This window comes from Nelumbo lutea, chromosome 1, assembly GCF_056320005.1.
Source record: "Nelumbo lutea isolate HS-2025 chromosome 1, American lotus-T2T, whole genome shotgun sequence".
Lineage (NCBI taxonomy): Eukaryota > Viridiplantae > Streptophyta > Magnoliopsida > Proteales > Nelumbonaceae > Nelumbo > Nelumbo lutea.
Window position 1 is genome coordinate 218,652,985 of NC_142684.1, and position 23,362 is coordinate 218,676,346.

Below are 23,362 nucleotides of genomic sequence, written 5' to 3' on the forward strand. Positions count from 1 at the left end.
TTCTTGAAAGTTTTACAAACTTTCGCCCCATAAGCCTATGTAATTTTTGCTACAAAATTATTACAAAAGTTGTTACTAAGAGGTTAGCAAATATTTTACCTAAGCTGATTTCACAAGAACATGATGCTTTCATACAGGGAAAAAATATCATGGATAATGTGGCATTGGCATAGGAAATGATTAATGATATTGAAAGAAAGGCGGTGGAGAGGAATGTTGTGTTGAAGCTAAATATGGCCAAAGCCTATGATCGGCTGAACTAGGCCTTTCTCTTTGTTGTTTTGAGAAGGTTCAGTTTCAGTGAGGCTTGGATTGAGCTAGTTAAAAAAATGGTTGATAATTGTTGGTTTTCAATTCTGTGGAATGGAGGAGTTGTAGGATACTTTCAGTCCACAAGAGGGTTGCGTCAAGGGGACCCTCTGTCGCTTTACCTGTTTATCATTACAGAGGAAGTGCTAAGCAGAAATTTATCTAAGTTGGGTGAGGATCATCCTGTAGGTGTTTATGTTACTCACAGGGGCTATCCGGTTATCACTCAGTCTTTATGCCGATGACACCATTATTTTCAGTAGGGGATTCAAGCAAGTGCTAGCGAAAGTCATGGAAGTCATCCGAAGACATGAGAAGTGTTCGGGTCAACTGGTGAATAAGACAAAGAGTTGTTTCTCCACTTCAGCAAAAGCATTTCATAGCAGAATCCATATTATCACCTTAGCGACAGATTATCTGCATAAGAAACATCCTTTTATTTATCTTGGTATTCCAATTGGTAAGGGTCGAGTGAAAGCAGAAGTCTTTGATGGTGTAGTGTAGAAAGTGGTGGCCAAAATCTCTAGTTGGAAAGGGAAATTGATTTCAGCAGAAGATAAGGTTGTTTTAATCAAACATGTCCTAAACAGTATCCCTATATATTTGATGTCGGCAGTGGCAACACTAAAAAGTGTTATTAGGCGTCTAGAACAATTGATGAAAGGCTTCTTATGGACTAATTCTGATTTAGCCAATCAGCACCATTGGGTTGCTTAGAAAAAAACCGTGAGACCTCTCTCTGAAAGAGGCCTCCAAATTAAGAGTTTATATAATGTGCATAAAGCTCTTTAGATGAAATTTCTGTGGTGGGTGCTCTTTCACAATTCTTTATGGGCTGATTCCTTTCGAGCTAAGGTATTAAAACATTGTCACTTTTATACAGCCATCCCTCCTTGCTACACTTCACATACTTGGAATGTTAACATGGAAATAAGAGGTGAATTAGTTCATTTTTCGATGTGGATGGTGGGGAGGGGAGAAATCAGCTTTTGGTTGGATAAGTGGGATACAGATGGCCCCTTAATTAATAAAACCCTTCAACATGAAGGGGCTAAATTTACAGTTGAGGGTTTGTAATGTCCTGGATGAAGAAGGAGTTTGGCGCCTAGATCAGGTTTGTGGTTTTCTAGAAGAGAATGTTTTAAATAGCATTCAGGGATCTTGTATGAGGCTCTCTAACTACCACGACAAAATAGTTTGGCTAGCTAAGGCGAAGGGAGATTTTTCTGTGAAATCAGCTTGGTCATTTTATAAGACTGCTCATCCTTCTATGAACTAGTCCAAGGTGGTTTGGAATGCTCTACGCCAACCAAAATAAGTTTCTTTGTCTGGAAACTTATGGTTGGGAAGGTCGAAGTGGATGCTGATATTAAGGAGTTGGGAGTTCCTTTGGTTTCCAGATGTGTGTGTTGTCGTGACCCTTTAAAAGAAGACATCAATCATTTGTTGGTGCATGGTTGTTTAGCTCGAAAAGTGTGATCCTTCTTCAGCAGAATTTTAGGGTTGTCTTTCAAGGGGAATGAGAGTATTAAGGAGATTCTTTCTAATTAATTTTTAGCAGCATCGGCTAAGAATCAATGGGCTGTTGTGGTAGGGTTAATTGCTTGCTTTGCAGTTTAGGAGATTTGGAAAGAGAGAAATAGGCACAAAATAGAAAATAATTTTAGATGCTCCAAGTTGGTGATTTGGGTGGTAATGCAATGGCTCCATGAGGTTTCTTCTTCTTTAACTTTGACCCGTAAGGTGAACTACAACCAACAGCTATCCTTCGTGGTTTGGGGTTGTGGATCCAATCGATCAAAGGTAGGAACATTAAAGTGGTGCATTCAATGGTGGTCTTAGATGGTTTTTTGAAAATTAATGTTGATGGCACTTCAAGAGGAAACACAGGCCCTTCGTGGTGGAAAGGGTATTATTAGAAATGGAAGAAACTGTTTTGTTTGTGCTTTCTCTAACACTTATGACAGTAAAACTAATCTAGTTGCAGAGACTAGCTTTGTTAGATGGTTTAAACCTTGTCGTTGTTTCGGATTTAAATAAAATTATGGTGGAATCAGACTCCAAAATCTTGATTGATATTCTTAACGGAAAGTATACAGCACCATGGAAGCTTTGGTTTTGGTTGTCCCAAGTACAAGAGCTTAGGAGTAGATTGGATTTCTTTTGTGTACATATTTATAGAAAAGCTAACCAACCGGCAGATGCTTTTGCAAAGCTTCGTTGCTTATCTTCTCAAAAAATTGTTTATGACTGCACAGAAACTCTTCCTTTCCATGTCTAGAATTTGGTTATCACAGATGGTCTAGGTCTTCATTTTCTGCACATTCGTTAATTATAAGTTTCTCAGATTCTTACGTCCCCCCCCCTCCAAGGTTTTTATGCATATCAATAAATTTGTAATAGCCACCCCTCAACCGGGAGTAAATTTTGTGGCCAAAAAAAAACAGCACACACAGCTTCAACCATTATTCACAACATCTATGTTGTGTCCCAACTGCTTCATCATTGACTGTGTCACCATTACATTAATCTTGTTGTCTTCTACGAGTAGAATTTTGGACTTAAATGTTGGATTGGGAAGTTTTGTTTTGCCACTAGACGTGCTGTGGAGGCTTATCATTGATTTCTCATGCTTCAGCCTCTCAAATGCATTTGCAGGCTTGTTTGACTTTGCCACTTCACCAACTTCAGTGCATGTTCTTTCCAAGTGATAGGTCTCCATTTTAGAATCCTTAATTTGTCCATTTGAATGAACTTGGCATTGTTTGCCTCTACCAGTGGAATTTTCATTATCAGAGTCTAGATTCTGCTTTGATGAACTTTCAGGTTCAGATGATGTCTCTCCACCATCAGCCACTGAACAAGCATCCTCAAGTGAAGCCTTCTCTCTTGATGTGCAGTTATTAGAAGGGAATGAATAGGATTCCTCTGACAAACCATTGAGCTTATTGGGAAAACCATATCTAATATTGTTTGTTGGTGCTTTTTGTGTCCTTGTAGATCCAGCAGGTGAGGAGAACCTAAGGTGGCTGGTTGAAAATAAAAGATGCCAGAATCTGCATCATCAGTATTGGCATCAAATACACCTTCATGTTCATCCATGTACGAGAGTTAATCAGGATCATCAGAATGCTCCTCTTTGGGTGAAATTTTGTAAGGTAGAACAAATGTAATTGTAGAACCAGAGTTCAGGCGGCTGGTCACATTAAGATAACATCCCAACAACTCAAACTGCATCCCATGCATCCAGGTTGTTAATCAACGAAAGAAACCTAGGGAGAAGATGCTTAAGAAGACTGAAATTTTGCATGATTAAGCTACAAAATTAGATATAAGATTGACAATCAGTTCATTCTACAATAAGCCGCTTGCTTCAGCTAGAGTTACCTAGATCAAAAATGGAGGAAGAGGATAGAGGTAATGGGACTTAAAGTTGTATGAACTCATAAGCTTCAGTAGAAATGACAGTTCATGCTGAGAGAATTTGGGCCTTGTCATCACCTGAATCTGGCCATCCCCTTCAGTACAGCTCTCCTCCTCCCGCTCTACTGCAGGCTTGATGAAGTCAAAAACCGCAGTTGTAATCTCTTGAACCAGATCCACAATCACCCCATCGATACCCATTAGATATTGCATGTATACCGCTTCAGTCACATTACTGAGACACAAGAATAAGCATCAATACAGCTGAAATGGAACCTAATCACAAGAAATCTGTTCTGCAGTCAAGAAATCTACAGATATACATAGACCGAGTTTAGCACAAACAACTCAGTGAGTCCTCAAGCATTTATATATCCAGCAATAGGCCAAACTGGCTATTGAAACCTGTCAACCAAATAGAAGAAATCCAAGTTTCACTGTTTGAAGAAAAGGAAACTTACTTCAATGGACCGTAGGTTAGGAGGGTAAGATTTTTATCCTGTTTATAGCTCCTGGGTTTCTGAATATAGCCTTGACTTGGGATACGATCCCTTGCAAGCCGTTTGCCAGGCACAAATTTATGGCTTCATCTAAGGAGTTCCTTCTGACATCAGGGTATATTTCGGTCCCTCCATTTGTGAGCAAGTATACGTGGTTTTGATCAAGGACAATTTTAAATAACATTTGCTTCAAAAAGAAAGGGAAAGAAAGATAATTAACAGGAAAACAGGGTGTTCTTACAGGGTAATTGCTCTGCAAATTTCTCACAAGCCATGCTGCATCCAGATGAAAAGTTGAGAAGATGATGAGCTTCATCCAATTGAATGTCAACACAGAACTGAAGCTTCTTCCACAGGCAACACTTAAAAGTGGAACACAGAAAAGAGGAGAATTCGTCTTATCCAAAACCATCATTCTGTTTTTGGATTTGACACAGAAAGTGAAACATGTGAGCTATCTCAATGGCCTTGCCACTTTGGATTTCTCAGATGAGTCATCAACTGGGTATGAACTATATATTAAGTGGTGACTACCTTTCACTTGTAAAGCATTCTATGATCATCATACAGTTCTTGATTGTACAAGCTTTTGGTTCTAGAATTGTGGCTTTCAGTATCTAAATGGAGCACAACAGACATGTAAATAAAGCAATGGACCAACTAACCCTAGGACTTAAGCTTAAGGGACAGTTGAGATAATGTACAACATTTAACACCTCTAAGCAATAAGCACTCAAGTAGTTTCAAGCTTTCAGTCAGCTTTAACATTGGGCAATTGATGTCCTGATTGCTCCTCTGTAAATGGATTGGTTTACCAATCAATGGAATCATCTTTGGAAGTTGATGAGCATAAATTGGAAATCTTAAAAGTTCATTGAACAATGCATGTAGGTTGGAACAATGGTAGTCATTTGAAGCAAAAGGGTATGTTCTCTACTCTACTTTGGGTTGAGTTCTCTAGTTTAAAGGAATTCATGACTGAGTGCAACCAATTGGGTCATTTTGTTGCTGGAATTTGTGGTGTGTCTGGATTTGCATCGACCAGAATAAATACTGTTGGGCACTACTGGTACTGCACTCCAGTACTGATTTTTGAGACGTGTCATCTTTCCATTGGATATTGAGTAAGTAGTCCAGAGAATCAGGACTGTGGAAGCTAAGAACATCATATCGATTGGGGGTACCAACTTAACATGCATGGGCAGGAATATTCTTATGTTTTGTTTTTGAATATGAAGTGTTTTATTAATAATATCTCAATGCATGGTAGCAAATATGCCCTACCTCAATCATAATAATTTGTTCCTTATTCATTATATGACCCCTCAATGCTCTCAAATCTAAAGGAAAAAAGATCTCTTAGTGATTAGGGTTTTTACAAAAACATGTACACAGTTGGCAAGGTTGCCCCCTGATTCAGACAATATATAAATATACAAAACAAAAATAATCCACCATATATAGCAACTTGCAGGAGCATTGTCTGTGTATCTAATGGCAGTTATTAATTCATTACTCAGCACACATAACACAGAATTAACATTATTGTAAAGCCATCTACTGTTAATTATACAGCACATGGATTCCTGACAGAATATAAGCTAGGGTTATGGTTCAAGATTCTTTCTGGGTCTTTTTCTTTTTGGTTATCTTGGCTGGATTAAAGTGAACCAATTCAATCCCTCTGTGGATAGTATTAAGTTGGTGGGTCAATCCCCATTCACTTGGATACTGCCAGAAGAACCCCAATTTTGGACCTCACTGAGATGAGCCAGACCAGATCCAGCAGATGAAAAATAAAGATTCTCTGGGGGCTGGGGGGCTTTGTGCTTGCTTAGTAAAGCAGAGGTCTCAGAAGACTGGAAAAAAGAAGCTAAAGCATTAAACACATCCTAAGACCTTAAATTCCTCCTGTCCCAAAACATATTTGATCTCTTTTATGGGCATCAATAGTATGAAACTCCACCAAAATGTTTAAGGGCTTCAAGTAGATTGTTCTCATTCTAGAATCATTCAAAGTTGAGTAAAGTTCTGGTTTGAAATTGAATCTTCTCATTTTTTTTTATTTCCTTTCTTTCTATGCTTACATGTAGAGGGGTTTACTTCTTTGTAGTATGGGTCCTCTGTCCATGTAACTTGAATCCTCTATATATTCCAATTGGTTTGATTGGTCCGCACCCAATAGGCCTGATTAATAATAGGGTTGGTTCTGGTTCTGTATGTAACAAACTCTATAGGGTCTGAGTCGGGGCCGGATCTCTATATTTCCTAATTGGTTCAGGACTGATCTACCATGACCAGCCCAGACCTGATGCATTGATGGCACTCTTTCATATCTGGGCATCATAACTTCTGTAGTAAAAGGCAGGATGAGATAAAAATGATTGACTATTTCATGGCCATATAAGAAAGAGATGCAGACATGACGGAGGATTTTACCAATTCAAGAAAATGGTATTCTTATCATGCAAATAAATAGTCCAACCATGCAAAGAGGAAGGAAAAACATGTATTCAGATAATTGATGACCTCGTGATAATGATCAAACATTGAAGGAGTCCACAATCAGATGTGAGTTATTCTCCATTTCATGATAGTGATCAAACATTGACAGAGTCCCTCATTATCTACTTCATACATCACATTGACTATGTGAATAGATAGTTTGCTGTTCAGTTTTGCCTATATGGTGATGATGAGACTATGAATTGGACATTGGAAACCTTTCTGATAAGCTGTCTTTGTGCACAGACTAAAAATATTAGGCAGTATGACCTTGAATCAAATTTTCTCCCTAGAAATGTGGGATATTTGAAGCTATCGCAAGAAAGTTGACGTGAACTGTCTCATATATATCATGGGGAAAAGTGATTCAAGCCCAATAGTTACCCAAATTCATCAATGTTTGACAGATACAAGCATGTTTCCCTCTAGTCATGGCCTCAATCTATCTGGCCCTATTTATATCGAAAGAACCTTTCAAGTTTTCAACTAGACTCATTGAGAACAAAAGTTTTATCTCTGTCATGTCGGTGAAGTGAGACAAAAATTCAATTGAAGGAAAACTAATCAAATAAAAAGAGTTGCTATCTGAAAGGAGCTAGGGATATAGGTTTTGATATAAATAAAGAGACTTAAAAGCCCCTATATATAGCTCATTTGTTAGACGTACTAACTACCCTTTAGAGCATAAGGACCAGCTGCTTGTAAGGTTCAACATATATAATAGAGATGTTAGGAAATTTATTTTCAACAAGAGTCTTCTGAGACTTGTTTGAGAATACCTTTCTTTGTTTGATATCTTTTGATGGAATACACAACAGGGTGTAACCCATCCCCTAACCCCCCCCCAACCCAGGTGCAGGTGGGATTCGATCCTAAGTCTCTGCTGCGACCAGCAGGAGACCTTAATTACCAATCAGCTGGTTGGCACCTTGCGTTTGAGAATACCTCTCATAGTCCCCAATATCAACCCAATGAATCACCAACCATGGCACCAATTCGATTCATTTTTGGATGATCAATCAAAAGAACCATAAATCTAAGGACGTACAGGGGACAGTCCAAGTTCGAAGGTCAACAAGGAAAAACAAGGGTTATCACCCTGCTATACTTCTTAAAATTTTTGTTGTTTTTGGTTTAATTTTTTGGATGGTTCTTGATGTACCTTTTGAGGATCAGGTCACCTGCCACCTGGTTATTCTTTTGCAATAATAAAGCTTTCTTCCTTAAGAAATATCCAAAGTAGTAGAGTCTATCCAACTTGGGTATCATCCATCAGTTATGTTAATGGAAGGATTTGGGTGCCATAATTATCTGGAATGTAGAACAACATCCCTATAAACGAGGCTTTTACATCTAAGGGTCTAAACTTGAACAGTTGATAATATGTGATTATGTAACATATACAACATTTTTGCCCTTAACTCACATCCCCTTTGCCCACAGAATTAGGAAAAGGTCCTACTCAAATATGCCACTAACTCTCTCTCTCTCTCTCTCTCTCTCTCTCTCTCTCTCTCTCTCTCTCTCTCTCTCCCCTATCTCCATTAGAAGGATATAGGGACCTTTTTAATTATGAGGTTTAGCATAGTTAGGGGCCAAAAGAGAGTAATTTTGGGTGGTCATGCTGGTCAATATAGCAGCAAAATGTTCCCCAGTACGTCATGTTTATGGTCCATGGTCCATGTACTTGGTCATTGTCAATTGTCATCCCTTACAGAAAGCAGAAATATTAGTCTTATAGGAGTAAAATATTTTTTTACATAAATTTGAGAGTTACATATATTTATTATTCTTTGTTTATCAATAAATTGCCTAAAACCATTGAAATATTAGTACACTTGGGTATACTTGGGTCTTTTACATAATGGGATGATTAGATTGTGGCATTTACTTAGAAAGCCCCCAATGAGTATACTTGGGTTTCCAAGCTTGATAACAAACTAAGATTCAATTTCAGGGTACTGTTATGCTGAAAAAAAGGTCATCCATCCATCCTGAAACAATATCCTCTGAGGCACTAAAAATTCAATAACTTAATCTGCATACTAATCATTACCAGAAAACATGATATGCATCAGAAAACACAAAATACCATTATGATTTCAGAACTGTGTAACTTCACCTGATTTGTTATTGTTGTAACCACAAGCTTTTGTGATTCTTTATCCACGCCATAGTTGTCAAGGCGACACCTAGGTGGGCGCCTAGGCAACTAGGCGCTTTCCAAAGAGCGCCTCGCCCAAACGCCATATGTTTTGCGCCCTAGGCGCCCACCCAGAGACTTAAGGGGGCGCCTACATTCACCTAAAAAATTTTTTTTTTTTTAATTTATTAATTTAATATTTCATTAGTTGTTGTATTCTTTTAAAATAAACCTATTACATTGTATCATTTTAGTATTAAGAGAACTATACATTGTATCATTTTCTTCTTCTTCTTCCACCCCATGAGTTCAACTGTTCTCAGTCAGTCACTCTCACTCTCTCTCTCAGTCGTCAGTCCGCCCCATGAGTCCATTTTTTTATTTTTTGTTTTTTTTTTTAAAGGGGCTCCGCCCGACTCAATCAGTATTTCAGTCATGATTCACACTTGAGTCATCTCAGTTTTTAACAGCCTAAGCTGCCGAACCTACTCTTCTCTTCTTCAATTGTTCTCTAATCTCTTCTTTAATTCTTCTTCTTCTCATTCAAATTTTCTTATATCATTAATATATATGATTATATGGCTAATTTTTTTTATATGGATGAACTACATGGCTGAAACTTGATTCAGTGATTGTATGGCTGAATTGGATTCTCTTCTTCAAATTTTTTTTATGGCTGAATTACATGTCTGAAACTTGATTCATTGATAATATTTTATATTTTTAGCTTTTTATATGAAATTTATACTCATTTTAATGATTTATAGTGTTAATAGTTAGTGTACATGATTGCTAGTTAGCACACAAAACCAATAAAATGACTTAGAAAAGCATATATAAAGTAAAAACTCAATAAAACAAACATTTTAAAATTCCACAGCCTAGATGCCTTGAAAACTATGATCCACGCCTAGCCACTGCCGAGTTTAAAACATGAGAATGAAGAAAAAACAAGAGAGATAATTAACAGGTTGATATTTGAACCACCCAGTCAAAATCTCAAAGATAAGAAATAAAATGAAATGAAACAACAGAACTTTAAAATGGAGCAAAACATACCACCCAACCAGTCAAAGTCTCAAAAATAAGAAAAGCTTACTGGTTACTCCATTTGGTGTAGAATTAATATTACTCACTATCATACTGACCACTTGAACAAACATACAATTAAGTTCTTGAAGATTAATCAGTTTTTATTTTACCACATTGTTGATTGTAGGAGATTTTAGATAAAAGGCCCACAGGTTATATCTCAAAATGTTTCAACAAATTATCTTGAGTGTCGGCTTCAGAATAGTCATAATAATTCTTCAGATTGTAGTATGCATCAACTCAATTAGAATATGCATTGTATCCCTACACTATTGGTGATGCCAATGGATAAGGTTTGCTTCAGGTCTTCCGAACATGGTGCAGGTCAAGTTAGCTTGACCTGAGCCAACCTGACACCTTATTGAGGCTGAGTAAACCCCAGATCCAAAAGGGTTAAGGCTGGTTTACCATTTAACCGAACCCATTGACAACCATATAGATTGTTTCAAAAATACTTTTGCCCAACTTGAAACAGTATAACTTACCAGCCAACCAGATTCATTCAATGAAGAGGGAGATGAATAGAAAGGAAAAACAAAACATACAAAAAACATGCATCAATTGAAGTTGGACATTCTGTACAGATACCTGCAAGCCAATATTGACCTTATAGATTAGTGAAGTCACTACTATAAGGAAAATTATTTAAAAACTACTCGTGTTGTATAACAATTGTCTAGATAATTGTTATGTCAATTGTCTAGACAACACTGTTACAATTTTGAAATTCCATTTTTGTGCATGAAAAACTGTCTTAGGATGAGGTATGTTGGATAAAGAAAGCTGGAAGCTTGTTCATGAGAAAGTTGAAGAAAGTGAATGTAGCATTAATGGGATGGCGGTTTGGGAGATTCAGCAAGCAGAATGGGGAGTTGTGGAAGAAAGTAATTCAAGCCAAATACAGTATGAGGATATCAGGATGAGAGCCAGGGGAAGCCAATCACACTTTTGGATGTTCTACATGGAAGGGGATTGAAAACAACCACAGAGAGTTATTGATCAAAAAAAACAACCACAGAGAGTTCAGTAGAGGGGTAAGGTATGCAGTAGGGAACGGACAAAGAGTAATGCTTTAACGACTGTTGGTGTGGAAACTGACCTTTGAAATATGACTTCCCATCCTTGTATGATCTAGAAACAAAGATAGGGGCATAGGTAGTTGAGGACTTATCAGAAAACAATGGAATCGGGGCATGGACACCACAGTTCAGGAGGCAATTAAATGATTGGGAAGTTGAACCTCTGATGGGCCTAATGCATTTTTTGTGCAATGTCCAGATGGACATGGGTAGAGAAGATAGGAAGGTGGGGACCTGAGAGAATTCTGGTCAATTTTCAGTGAAGTCCTTTTATAACCATTTAATATCACGAGAGGATAATGGCTTTCCATCTCATGCTGTGTGGATCATGTGTGGGCCCTCAAAGGAGTCTTTGTGTGTTTGGACAGCCTATATGAATAAGATTTTAACAAGGGACAATCTGTTGAAGAGAGGAATGATGGTGGACAGAGAAACTTGTTAGTTGTGTGAAGAGTATGACTAATCGGTTAAGCACATGTTCATTCACTGCAGTTTTTGCAACGAAATTTGGTCATTATTGTTATTACTTTATTGACCAGTGATTCTCTTATTCATCTCAATTTACTACTGATTGGGAGTATGACAATGTGGATATCAGGGGCTCACTTGCTATGCTATCTTGGAACTTTTAACATGACCACTGGTCCCTTGCATTGGGAATTGTTACATTAGACCAGTCTTCTCACTTTCCACCATAAGAATTACTGTCAGAAGATAAAGCTTGTCTTCATCATTCTTGAAATCTTCATGATCAATTTGTCTTTCATATTTTGAGTAGTCTATGACAGTTTCCACAACCATCATGTTTGCTTCATTTCTAGGTTCTAAACCATTGAAAATATACCTCAGGATTGCTGTGTCTCAAAGCTAAAGATCTCTGAGGCATACTAAGATGTCCTAGATGATGGTAGTAGCTAAATGTTGGCCAACCTACTTGGTATTTACCCTTTATTGTTTTATCTTTTTCTATGTAATTAATTAGATTATTTCAATAATTCGTATCTAGTTTTTTGTAGTGAAGTAGAGAAAAATTATTACCACTTTCAATTTTCTTGTGTTTTCACCTATGTAGTCTATAAATTTGAATCATTGCCACATGATGCAACCACAGTTTCCTCCATATAAAGGCAAAGAAGAGAAACAAATTAATAAGCCATATGGACTTCTTAAGAACCTATATAGAGCTACTTCGTTTGGTTGGTCATGATTGAACCCCTGATCTTCCATGTGCTTTTTTGGAAATAAAAATACAAAATTTGTTAAAATTAAAAGAAAAAAGGTAAATACAAGGGTGAAGATCGCAACTAAACGAAAACACATCACCACCCTCTGGGATCCAAACTACACAGAAAACCACCATGACACCCATAGAGGACTATACTAAGAAACAGCTGACCTACTATTAATTCTAAGGTTAATGAACCTAGGTCTCCTCGGCCAAGGAGAGAGATGTCAACATTGTTGTTAAAGCCCTAAAGCCAAATTGTCAATAGCAAAAAAATCATAAATTAATAAAATCTTGCAGGAAAATGTCTAGATTCAACTTCAAGGTGGGTTTCAGCAATGGGCAGTGATGTAACCGTTTCTAGTCACATACCAATTTTTTCGTGATGTATCAATTTTTTGGCTAAGTACCTTGTCCTTTGACCTACTCCCAGGTGGCCTGTGACTTAGAGGATGATGGAGCTCCCTAGTGGCAAACTGCCTGGTGATGAGCTACTTGGTGGCGAACTCCCTGGTGGTGAGCTACTTGACGAGCTCCCTAGTAGTGAGCCACCTTGATGAGTTGCTGAGTGCACTGCCTTGGTGGCGAGCTCCCTGGTGTAGTGCAACCCGACTGCCCTCTGCATGAGATGATCTGCTCCGCTTTGTAGACGGCGGGAGCCGAGGAACCTGCAAGAACTGAACCAGAGGACCCGGGAGTGTTTACCTGGTGAGGCCACTCCGATGCCTAAGTCAGCACTCTGCTAGTAGAGAGCTTGAAGATGATATTAGAGAAATGAGAGAGCTAGAGAGAAGGGGTTACCTCCATTTTTCATCCCCCTTCCCCTCTGGGGGGTTGGAGCTCTTATATAGCGGTGTTCTAACAGATCTGGAGTAACCGCCTCTGATTCTCGGTCGCAGCCGTTACTTGCCAAGGCTGAGCTGGTGGGCGCAGGTAACCGTTGCAAAGTACGGCCCTGCCAGACAAGGGACACCTCTCAGCTTTGGAAGGCATGACGCCACCTGGCAAGAGACGTGGGTGCAGGTCTCCAGATTTGGCAGGTACGGTTGTCACGTAGGAAATCTTCCTGTGATACGCCGAACTGCTCTGCAATGAACTACCTTGCACCGAGTTACTTTTCACCGAGCTGTTGGTAATGTGCCAAGGTGCTTCTACCCGAGGCAAGTCTTCGAGGTGGCCTACTAGGGGCGAGTTGTTCATAAGGCGCCAGGCTACCTGTGGAGTGGCCAATTGCCTGTGGCGAGCTGCTTGTAAGTGACAAGCTGCCTGTACGTGGCGAGCTACCTGTAAGAGGCTTACTTTCCATAATTTTTATAGTGAGGGAACCTCTATTTGTACTAAATTTAATGCTTTCATGGCCTTCAGATTTTCTTATCTCACAACATTTTAGAAATAGTGGTTTAGAATGATAATCAATGCATGTTTGATATATTCCTTGAGAAAATCCCACACCCTTGGCATCTAGCAATATATCTTTCAAAAAATAAAGAAAACAAGTGTTGGCATGAGCCTTTCCTTTTCTTAAACATTAAAACAAGGCAACAAATGTGCCAACTTCATTGTTAATAAGGGTATCAATGAAGAAGACTTCTATGATTATAATACCATCGATGAGTTTCCAAGCATGGGAATGTTGCTACATGCTTAAAGAATACTTTGGTATTCCGTCTCTTTGCGTAGGCCAATGGTCTTATTGGTTTTAAACCTTGTATTGGGTTAGGATGAGAGAGTTAGGTTGTATGCTCTATTTTTGGGTGAGGTGCTTATTACTCTGATTGCCTCATCTGGACTGACTCTCTACAGAATTCTATTGCCCTGGTTATTGAAGCTGAAGGCTGATAAATATAATCAATCAGCTGTAATCGAGATTTTCTACCAATCAGAAAATTAAAATTAGGGGTGCAACTTGAGTGGGGATCAAAAACACTTTACAAATTGGATCCTAATGAATCCTAATGAATCCTGTGAGTTGATAGTAGTGACAGTATCCATTAGTGAAGTAGAGAAAAAATTTATCTAGTTTTTTGTAGTGAAGTAGAGAAATTTTATTACCACTTTCAATATTTATTGTGTTTTCACCTATAGTTTCCCCACCAAATAGGGCTTTGCTTACAAGATGATGATAGCAAGGGAAATCTCTTGAGTCGAGAAAATAGTGGATAACCAGTAAAGAAGAAACCTCAATAAAATGTTAAGTAAAAAACTCTTTAGGAAACCTAAATTCTCCATCTCCAATATTTGAACATGAAGGCAGATATTCTTTATTCCACAAATGATTTCTTTATGGTTTGACATACCTACATTTGAATTTGGCTTGACCTGCTGCTGTGTTTATGCTTCAAGAATCCAATAGGTCTCTTCTATTTAGGGCTTCACAAAAGATTGGGGTAGCAACCAGGGGCCGATGGATGAAATCCCTGCATATGAGGGGAAAGTGAGGTGAATATAAATAAAGAAATCTGATAATAAAAAAATATAAAATCAGAAAGGAAAGAAGATGAATATCATTCGCACAAGCAGGAATGGAGTACCAGGAACAAATCTTCTGGCTTCAACTCAAACCCTCTAGTTTCAAATCTTCAAATCTTTATTCACAAGTTCGTGGCTTCAAATCATTCTCTCTGAATTGAGCAGATATTCACAACCGATCCACAGTTCTCTTGATATGGAGGAACAAAGATATGGCATTGAGATTCAAGGAAAGGATGATTTTCAGCGAGAGATATTCGTCATCATGTTTAACGAATCCCTCCTTTGGCTCAACATAGCTGTTTTGGCGGGACCCCTATTTCATTGGTCGATTGGTTATTATTTTCTTTTTTTTCAAAATAATAAACCATCGGGAGTCTCGAAACTCATCATGTGGTCACGTTACCCCTACTCAAAACGTGAGTGGGCAAATTTGTTGATTGATGTTGCTGGGATTTGCTAGCATTGCACGAGACCGCTGGATACAAACCGCCGGCTAATAGGAAATTTCTTGTAGTGATAGAATGAGAATTTGTTATCTATCATATAAACTTCCCTTTGGACCTGATTGATTCATGTCAATCACACAATTCTTTTTCATGCATCCTGCTCTAATCCTAATGGCGAAATCTTCTTCAATACCCCCTCATTGCTAATTATTGAACTAAGATATCAGGAAAGGTCACTTAAAAAAAGTAATTTTATTAAGCTAAAAACAAACAATTACAACAGATTACAACACAAGGCAGGCACAAACAGATACCTCCCCTAGGGGACAAAGAAATAATTCAACCATTAGACAGCCTAATGGGAGAGTTCCTAAGTAGCAGCGGCCCAGGAACCAAGCCTACAAACTGGCAATAAAGGAGAGATCCTCAGACTTTTATTTGTTCTTGAAAACTCTGTAATTCCTCTCACTCCATAAAATCCACATAACAGCATCTGGTGCCAAAACCAAAATCATCTTTCCGTGTCCCCAAAATATGCCAACCTGCTAGTAGATCACTAACAATCCGATGAGTAACCCAACAGAGTTTTACATCTCTGATGAAATGCAGCCAAATTCCAAGAGCCACAGGGAGATGGATAAACAGATGGTCCATCTGTTCAGGATCTTGACCACACATCACACAGGCTTGGTCATGGATCTGGAGGCCTCTTTTCATCAGGCTATCTGTTGTTTTCCAAATAGGCTTATAGGAGAAGTTGCTTTGCCATGAAGGTCTAAATTTCCTAGAAAAGGATCTGACAGAGAACAGCCAACTGCTGTCCCATTTCCAACACCACTGTCCTGCTGCCACTCACTAATGACCTGCCCATTCAAGACCTGAAGCATATCCACCCCCCTCCCCCCTCCCCAAGCTCCCAATCATGGCCATGTCTTCTAAAACTAGAAGTCCAAACCAGTTAGAGAGCTGCATGAACATCTGCTCAAAGGGCCTCTCTGTGCACCAATTATCATGCCAAAAACTTGGCCAGATCCTATCCATTTTGTTAGTACCTTTCCAAACAGAGATACCATAAAATGGGGGGAGGGGATCATTTGATGTCCAATCTCCGGTTTAAACCGTTGCTATTATCTTCCTCCACCTTCTTTTTCAACACCAAACCTCCAAATCAACTTCCCAAGTAAAGTCACATTTAAAATCCTTAATTTTTTTGATAGGTTAAAATTCTTAAAATTTTGTTGATACCAAAACCAATGTTTTAAAAGTGCACAAAGGCCATTTGGCACCAAAGGCACAAGATGCAAGGCGAGGCATGCTCCTTTTTGAAGCAAGGCACAGAATTTACAAAAAAAATCAAAATAAAATCAAAACAAAATAAGAAAATATTAAAAATAGTATTAATTAAAAATTAAAATTTAATTTTAAACTAAATATTTTAAAAAGCCCATTAGCTTAAATTTAAATACATAAAAATAAACATATAAAACATATTCAACCATGTTGAACTTTCAATTTTTTTTATTTCTTTCCAGTCGCATTATTTCAAATACCAATATGATGTTAAACATCTTTCATTCCTAATTCTACAAGTGGCCTCTGAAGTAATCTTTTAAAACATAGAGGTGTGAAACAAGGCATTTCATTGCCCAAAGATGCGAGACGTAGTTCATAAAGAGAGATGCATAAACCTCCTTGAAGGAAAGGAGATGGAGAGGAAGGAGAGAAAGGAGGATCTCATCTTTTTTTTTTCTTTTTTTTATGAAAGATGTCTTGTATTAAGAAGAACGAAGATGCATAACACTAGCTAAAAATGGGTCTTGTCGAGAGTGGAGGTAAGTGAAGCAAGGAAGTTGGAACGGTGAGTCTTTTATTTGACGAATTGAAAATCTTAACAGTGAGTCTTTTATTCAAAGTAGGAAATTAAATTAAAAGGTTGGTCATCATTTGCAATGGGTCCGACACCATTTGAAGTGAGTACGTTTTTAGGAACTAGAGATAACTAAACTTTTCTCTTTCTTTCTTTCTTTTTTTTTTTTTTTGAGTGTGAGGTAACCACGTATTGGATACTTCTTTCTGCAAGAAAGGGCAGCTATGTGTCTGATATATATAGGGTAAATCTATGAGCTACACCAAGGGGAAAGGAGATTGTGGACATCCAAAGCTCATATATCCCTAATGGAAGATGGATAAGAAAATCGATGCCATCAATGAGCTATATACCCTGTAACTGTTCAAGAATTAATGATATTGACACTCACCTTATATTGTCAATTGCTTTGGAAGATTTGGGATACAGGCTATCACCAACTTGGCAGTTTCCCATTGTACAATTGATGCTTCATGTAAAACTTGCTTCCTTTATTTAATTTAGGCTTAACACCCATTAACTTTTTAAATACATAAGCTTCTTCAAATAACTAGAGGACCTCCTGTTTTGGTTATAATTAGAAAATTTGCTTATCATACATCTAACTATGTACTACTATGCTGCTGCTACTACAAAATACAAAAACATCACACCTTCATAAGTTTGACTCTGGGCCAGGTACTCCTCCCCCCCCGGGCAAAACAAATAAATAAATCCTCCCTTGCAAGTTACACCTAAACTGGAATTACAGTTCAACACCAAATAACTTCCTACCCTAGGAATGCACCTGAACTGAAATTACAGTTCAACTTTGCTGATAGAGATATTGTTTCTTTAATGATAGGACCAAGGGTCCAAGGACCATCTTCTGTTAAGGAGAGACGACTCACAACTTGGCAGTCATTTTCCACAATCAAACCAGACCAATCCAATGAGAATATTAGCTTTAGACCCTAAAGAAGAGCTAGTAATTCATCTTTCAGGGGTATTCCTACTCATTTTAATAAAGTTTTCCATTGATAGATGAGGCACTCACGAAGATTTTCTTGGGCTAGGAATGTCCTAGAAGACATATTATTACTTGTCTCTGCTTTCCAGAACCAAACTCCCAAATCTACTTCCGTAGCCATACTTGTTCATTACAATAAATCAGGTCGTAGGAGATACTTAAAATTGAATATGAAAAAGCAAAATCACCAAACTTACATGCATTTTTCATTGCACTGAAGTCCACAATCTACACTCTTTCCATTCTTGTTCAAGAAAGGCCTCTAGAATTTCTACTGATCCATCAAATAACAAAGAGCCTATATCAAACAGATCAAAACTATCATCAACCTCCTCCAATGCTATATTAATCTTGCAACTGCCCCAATCCCTAGAGAGAAGAAAGCCAGATCATCATCACCTTATGATAGCCCGATGCCATCCCAACAGATTGAACTCCGGTTGACAACAAAAATACTTCCATCTCCATCTCTAGGTTCTTCTGAATATGATATTCCTAGAAACCTCCATACTTCCATCTCCAGAGCATCCAGTGAAATACAATCCTGGGCCCATAGTTGTCAAGGCGACGCCTAGGCGACAAGGTGCCCTTTCGCCTAATCACAATTTCTTTTTATTGTTTTCTTATTTATTAGGGTTTAATCAACACAAACATTGCTAAATGCTGTATTGAACCCTCAAAGACTTCAAAACCTAATAAATAAGAAGTTAAAATTTTATCTAGTTAGCACATTTTATTCTTCCATATCTTCTCTTCTTCTATGAATAATTATTAAGGAAATATGGTTATGGTACCTAGGGAACTACCCTAGGATCTATGTTTTCAACATAAAAAAATCCATCGCGCCTAGGCCAAATCTGATGGAAAATTTTACGGGACGCCATAACACACCGATGTTCAGTTTTCTTATTAAGATGATTTTGAAACGAAAGAGATGAAGTTACTTAAAGGAGGACAATGGTAATAACAACCAAAAGGATTAATGAATTACTTAAAAGGAGAAAAAAATGAAAGTGTGCAAGAGGACAGCTATCCAATTAAACTTCCAAGATTAGCAACAAACCATTAACTATCAATCAGATCAACTCAAATGAAAACTTACCAGAGAGAATCTGCTAAGCCCTTTCCTTTTCTTACCTCTTCCCAGTAAATTTATATGGAAAATCAACTCAATCCAACTAAGCCTTGTCCCAATCATATTGAGTCAGGTAAATTACATGAAATGCCTATGATAAATCCTATAGTGGCATGGAGGTGCTCATTCTACACAGAACTCCTGATCAACAGTAAACAAAATTTAACTACTTGGATGGTAATATCAACAAATTCAGTACCTGATAATAAGCTATATCTTCATTCAAACAATTGTTATCCCATTACCCTTAAGTGGGTTATCTGAGGTTATTGATATTACAACAAATGCACCTCATGCAACTTGAGCTTCACCAGCCGGTCTGTGCAGAAAAAGGCAAGAATCAATCTTTCATATTGCTAGTTACTCAATCTTTCATGAGCTAAGGCCCTCTCCTCTGTCTTTCAGAGTATATGTTGTTGTTTTTCCAATACCTCCTCAAGGCTTTCAAGCATTCTCCCCTCCCTTTAGGGAGTAGCTCAAAAATGGTCATTGGATTGGAAAACTTACAATTACAAAGGAAGTTCAATTTAAAAATGAACCAAGAGAAAGTGGGAGAACTTGTATCCTACCACAATTTTGCATATAGATGACAAATTAAATAGAAAAGAAGTGGAAATAGGACTTGGGAACAGTTAGCTACACCCTATGCACATAATGAATCCAGTAAACCAAAACCTTCTTCACTGCACTCGTGACTAAATTAAGTCCGCAATATTCATAAGTTACAAAGAAAACATCTTATTACCACATAATCTCTAAACAAATCCATCCAGTTCAAGATGGATATGGCATATGAGAGATAATTTATTGAATATCTTACCAAACCCACACTACTATTAACATGAATGTTCCTACAGTTTAGAAGCTGCAGGCTTGTCCAGGAACCAGGTTAGCTTCCCTTCAGGTGAAACAATTTGAACAGGCAGCAAATCAGAATTTTCCTGATTCCCAAGCGCTCTATGCACAGCATCAGCTTTACCAGATCCACATACAACAAGGGCGATGCTTGCAGACGAGTTGATTACTGGAAAAGTATAAGTTATTCTCTCTGGAGGTGGCTTTGGAGAGTCCTTGATGAAGGTTACCCATCGTTTATTCTCATTGACGAGAGGATGCCCGGGGAATAGAGACGCCACATGACCATCTGGACCCATGCCCAAAAGCATGAGATCAAATTTAGGAAAGCCACTAGCTGCTGACAGATCAACTACCTTGTTATTGACTAACTGCTTAAGACAGGCCTCGTAATCATCAGCAGCACCCTCAGCAGTGAGTGTATCATTGATAGCATAGATATTACCAGGAGGAATGGGGACCTGCGATATAGAAGTACAAAAAATGTAATTTCTAATGCAGTGCAAAGCAGAAACTCTTGCATTCTCTTTTTTCCTTTTTTTTATGTACCTTTGATAGAAAACCGTCATAGGCGAGCTTATAGTTACTGTCTTCATGATTCTTGGGCACGACCCTCTCATCCACCCAAGAAACATGCCACTTCGTCCAATCGACAGACTCAAGATAAGGAGATTCCAGCAATATCCTAATGTTTCAATTTCATGTAATTACAACATTAGAAAAAGGAAAAGAAAAAGTGCAGTAATCAGGCTTAAACAAGCGAGAGGCAGCAAACAGACGGAAAACGTATATGCGTATTCACCTGAGAGATTGAATCAAGGAACCTCCGGATAAAACCACAGTAAAAGCCCCTCTTTCTCGGATGAACTTTTCTGATAAATCAGCGGTATATTTAGCTAGAGAAACTGACAAATCTTCCTCACTTTCGAACACCTGCAAGTCCCCTTTCCCTTTCTCGGTCGTCGCCGTTCCTGCCATGGCAGACCTGAATCTGATCGGATCTCTGGCTGATAAGGAAACTGCTTTCGTTCTTAGCCAGCAAATAGGGGTTTTGAGCCTTTTGGCGAGAACCAACGACTGGACGAGCGGAATGCAGGAAGAACGATGCACATGTGTGAGTCCAAAGGATGATGCACGCGAAGAAACGGAAATTGACAAAGAACCCATTCGTATTCCACACCCTTAAATAGCAATCAGTGACCGCAAATCCTTTTGGTCTTTTTCATACCTTACGCCGCCGGTCGAAAAGCCTCTATCAAGTATTAACGAAGCATTTGGCAATATTCCAACCAGATAATTGGTTGTAAGGTCTGTAGTGGAGGCTTGGGATCGAGTCACGGGGGAATCCATCAAAAGAAAAAAGAAATAGAAAAAAAAAAAAGCGAAACGTTTGATTTTTGAGAAGGGGACTTTTTGCGAAAAAAAAAAAAAAGTAGCGGGGATTCGTGATCTGTTAAGGATAAACAAATATAAAACATTTAAAATTATACAATTGTTTTATATAATAATTAATAATTATTTATATTTTATATATTATTTTTAATAATTTTTTATAATACAAAAATAATAATAATTAATTTTAGATGAGACCGTTTATAAAATTTAGGGTTTATAAAATTTAGGGATGGCAATTTTCTCTATTTCCCCTGTTTTTCAAGAGGAATTTGTCGTGAATGGGGTGGCGATGGGGATGGTTTTCCCTCATGGGGATGAAGACGGGGAAATTTTCATCCCTGTTAGCAAGGACGATGCTGGGACAGAGAGAGGACTCCCTGCCCTATAGGGAAATTTTCATCCCCGCCCGCTCTGTTGCTATTCTGAATCAAACTAATGAAATTGACCAACCAAATTTCTAGTATTTCTAGTCGGCTTTGGTTCAAAAGAAAAAAGAAATAAAAAAAAAAAAGCAAAGCATTTGATTTTTGATAAGGAGATTTAAAAAAAAAAAGTAGTGGGGATTTGTGATTTGTTAAGTTAACGATAAACAATATAAAACATTTAAGATTATACAATTTATTTTATTTAATAATTAATAATTATTTATATTTTATATATTATTTTAATAATTTGTTTATAATACAAAAATAACAATAATTAATTTTAGATAAAATTGTTTATCAAATTTAGGGATGGCAATTTTTTCCATTCCCCTATTCTCATGGGAACTTGTCCCGAATGGGGCGGAGATGGGGATGATTTTCCCTCATGGGGATGAAGATGGGGAAATTTTCATCCCTGTTAGCAATAACGATGTAGGGATGGGATTTTCGCGGGGACCGGAATGGGGAGAGGCTCTTCATCCCCACCCACCCCGTTGCTATTCTGAATCAAACTAATGAAATTGACCAACCAAATTTCTAGTATTTCCATTCGGCTTTGGTTCAAAAGCTCCCAACCTGACTAGGTCGGATCAATTTCGCTTTGTCCATTTGTAGGCCTATCATCGGATCAGATTCATTTAAATCTGAGTTCAATTTGACATTTATAAATTTATTTTTAAATAATTTCATTATATTTTTTTTTAAATTTAAACTTAATTTTTAAATTTAATTTTTTAAGCTTAAATCTTTTGAACTGATCAAACCAAAACAATAAAACCTAAGTGACCAACCCCCCAACCTTACTGTGTCAATTTGGTTGGCCAAACAACCTAAAACTGGACTGGACCAACCTCTGAACAATAGTTTAATCTTCAATAACTATTAAAAATTTATAGTGAAAACACACAATAAAGTAATTTTAAAAGCTAAATAACAGTAATTTAAACTCCAATAATTTTTGAAAAATTTCTATTAAATAACAAAACAAAATTAGATTATACATAATTATTAAAAATAAATTTATCACAAAAACAATAAATAATTAATAAAATACAAAAAAAATATTAATTTTAGTATAGATAAATATATAATATATGAAAATTAAGTTTTTAAAATTATTACTAATAAACAATAATTTTTTGAAAGTTATTTTCTAGAATTATTAATTGGTATAAATGAAATTAGTTATTTACAATATTATTTATTTATTGAAATAATACCATTATTTAAATTATAAAATATTAATTACTTGTTGAATTTAATAATCCATAAAATTATAGTCTATTAATACATTATTTTGTTATTTTAACTATATAGTTATGTTAAACATTTCGTTATTTAAACTATTTAGTTATTTAACTAAATATTTAAAATCTTAATCTACTTATAATAATTGAAAGTTATTTAGTAACTATTTAAATTAAATTATTAATTTTAATACTTTGTTATTTAAGATATTTAGTTATTGAAATATTTAAATAA

General features: G+C 37.2%; 1 protein-coding gene and 1 pseudogene across 2 annotated transcripts; both read right to left on the reverse strand.

Annotated features, from left to right (window-relative positions):
- Positions 1–2,657: 2,657 nt before the first annotated feature.
- LOC148881083 (glycerophosphodiester phosphodiesterase GDPD1, chloroplastic-like) lies at positions 2,658–19,724 on the reverse strand (annotated as a pseudogene). The gene is made up of 6 exons (XR_016104739.1): positions 19,405–19,724; positions 14,574–14,693; positions 12,687–13,560; positions 4,194–4,508; positions 3,811–3,967; positions 2,658–3,540 (listed from the first exon to the last, which is right to left on the reverse strand). The product of XR_016104739.1 is annotated as a glycerophosphodiester phosphodiesterase GDPD1, chloroplastic-like (transcript).
- Positions 19,725–19,860: 136 nt separating this feature from the next.
- On the reverse strand, positions 19,861–21,884 carry LOC148881084 (putative 6-phosphogluconolactonase 4, chloroplastic). Its single transcript, XM_088963342.1, has 3 exons — positions 20,863–21,884; positions 20,610–20,745; positions 19,861–20,521 (listed from the first exon to the last, which is right to left on the reverse strand). Exons 1-3 carry the CDS (start codon positions 21,225–21,227, stop codon positions 20,057–20,059), a joined length of 966 nt encoding a protein of 321 aa, XP_088819468.1. The 5' UTR covers positions 21,228–21,884; the 3' UTR covers positions 19,861–20,056.
- Positions 21,885–23,362: the final 1,478 nt, after the last annotated feature.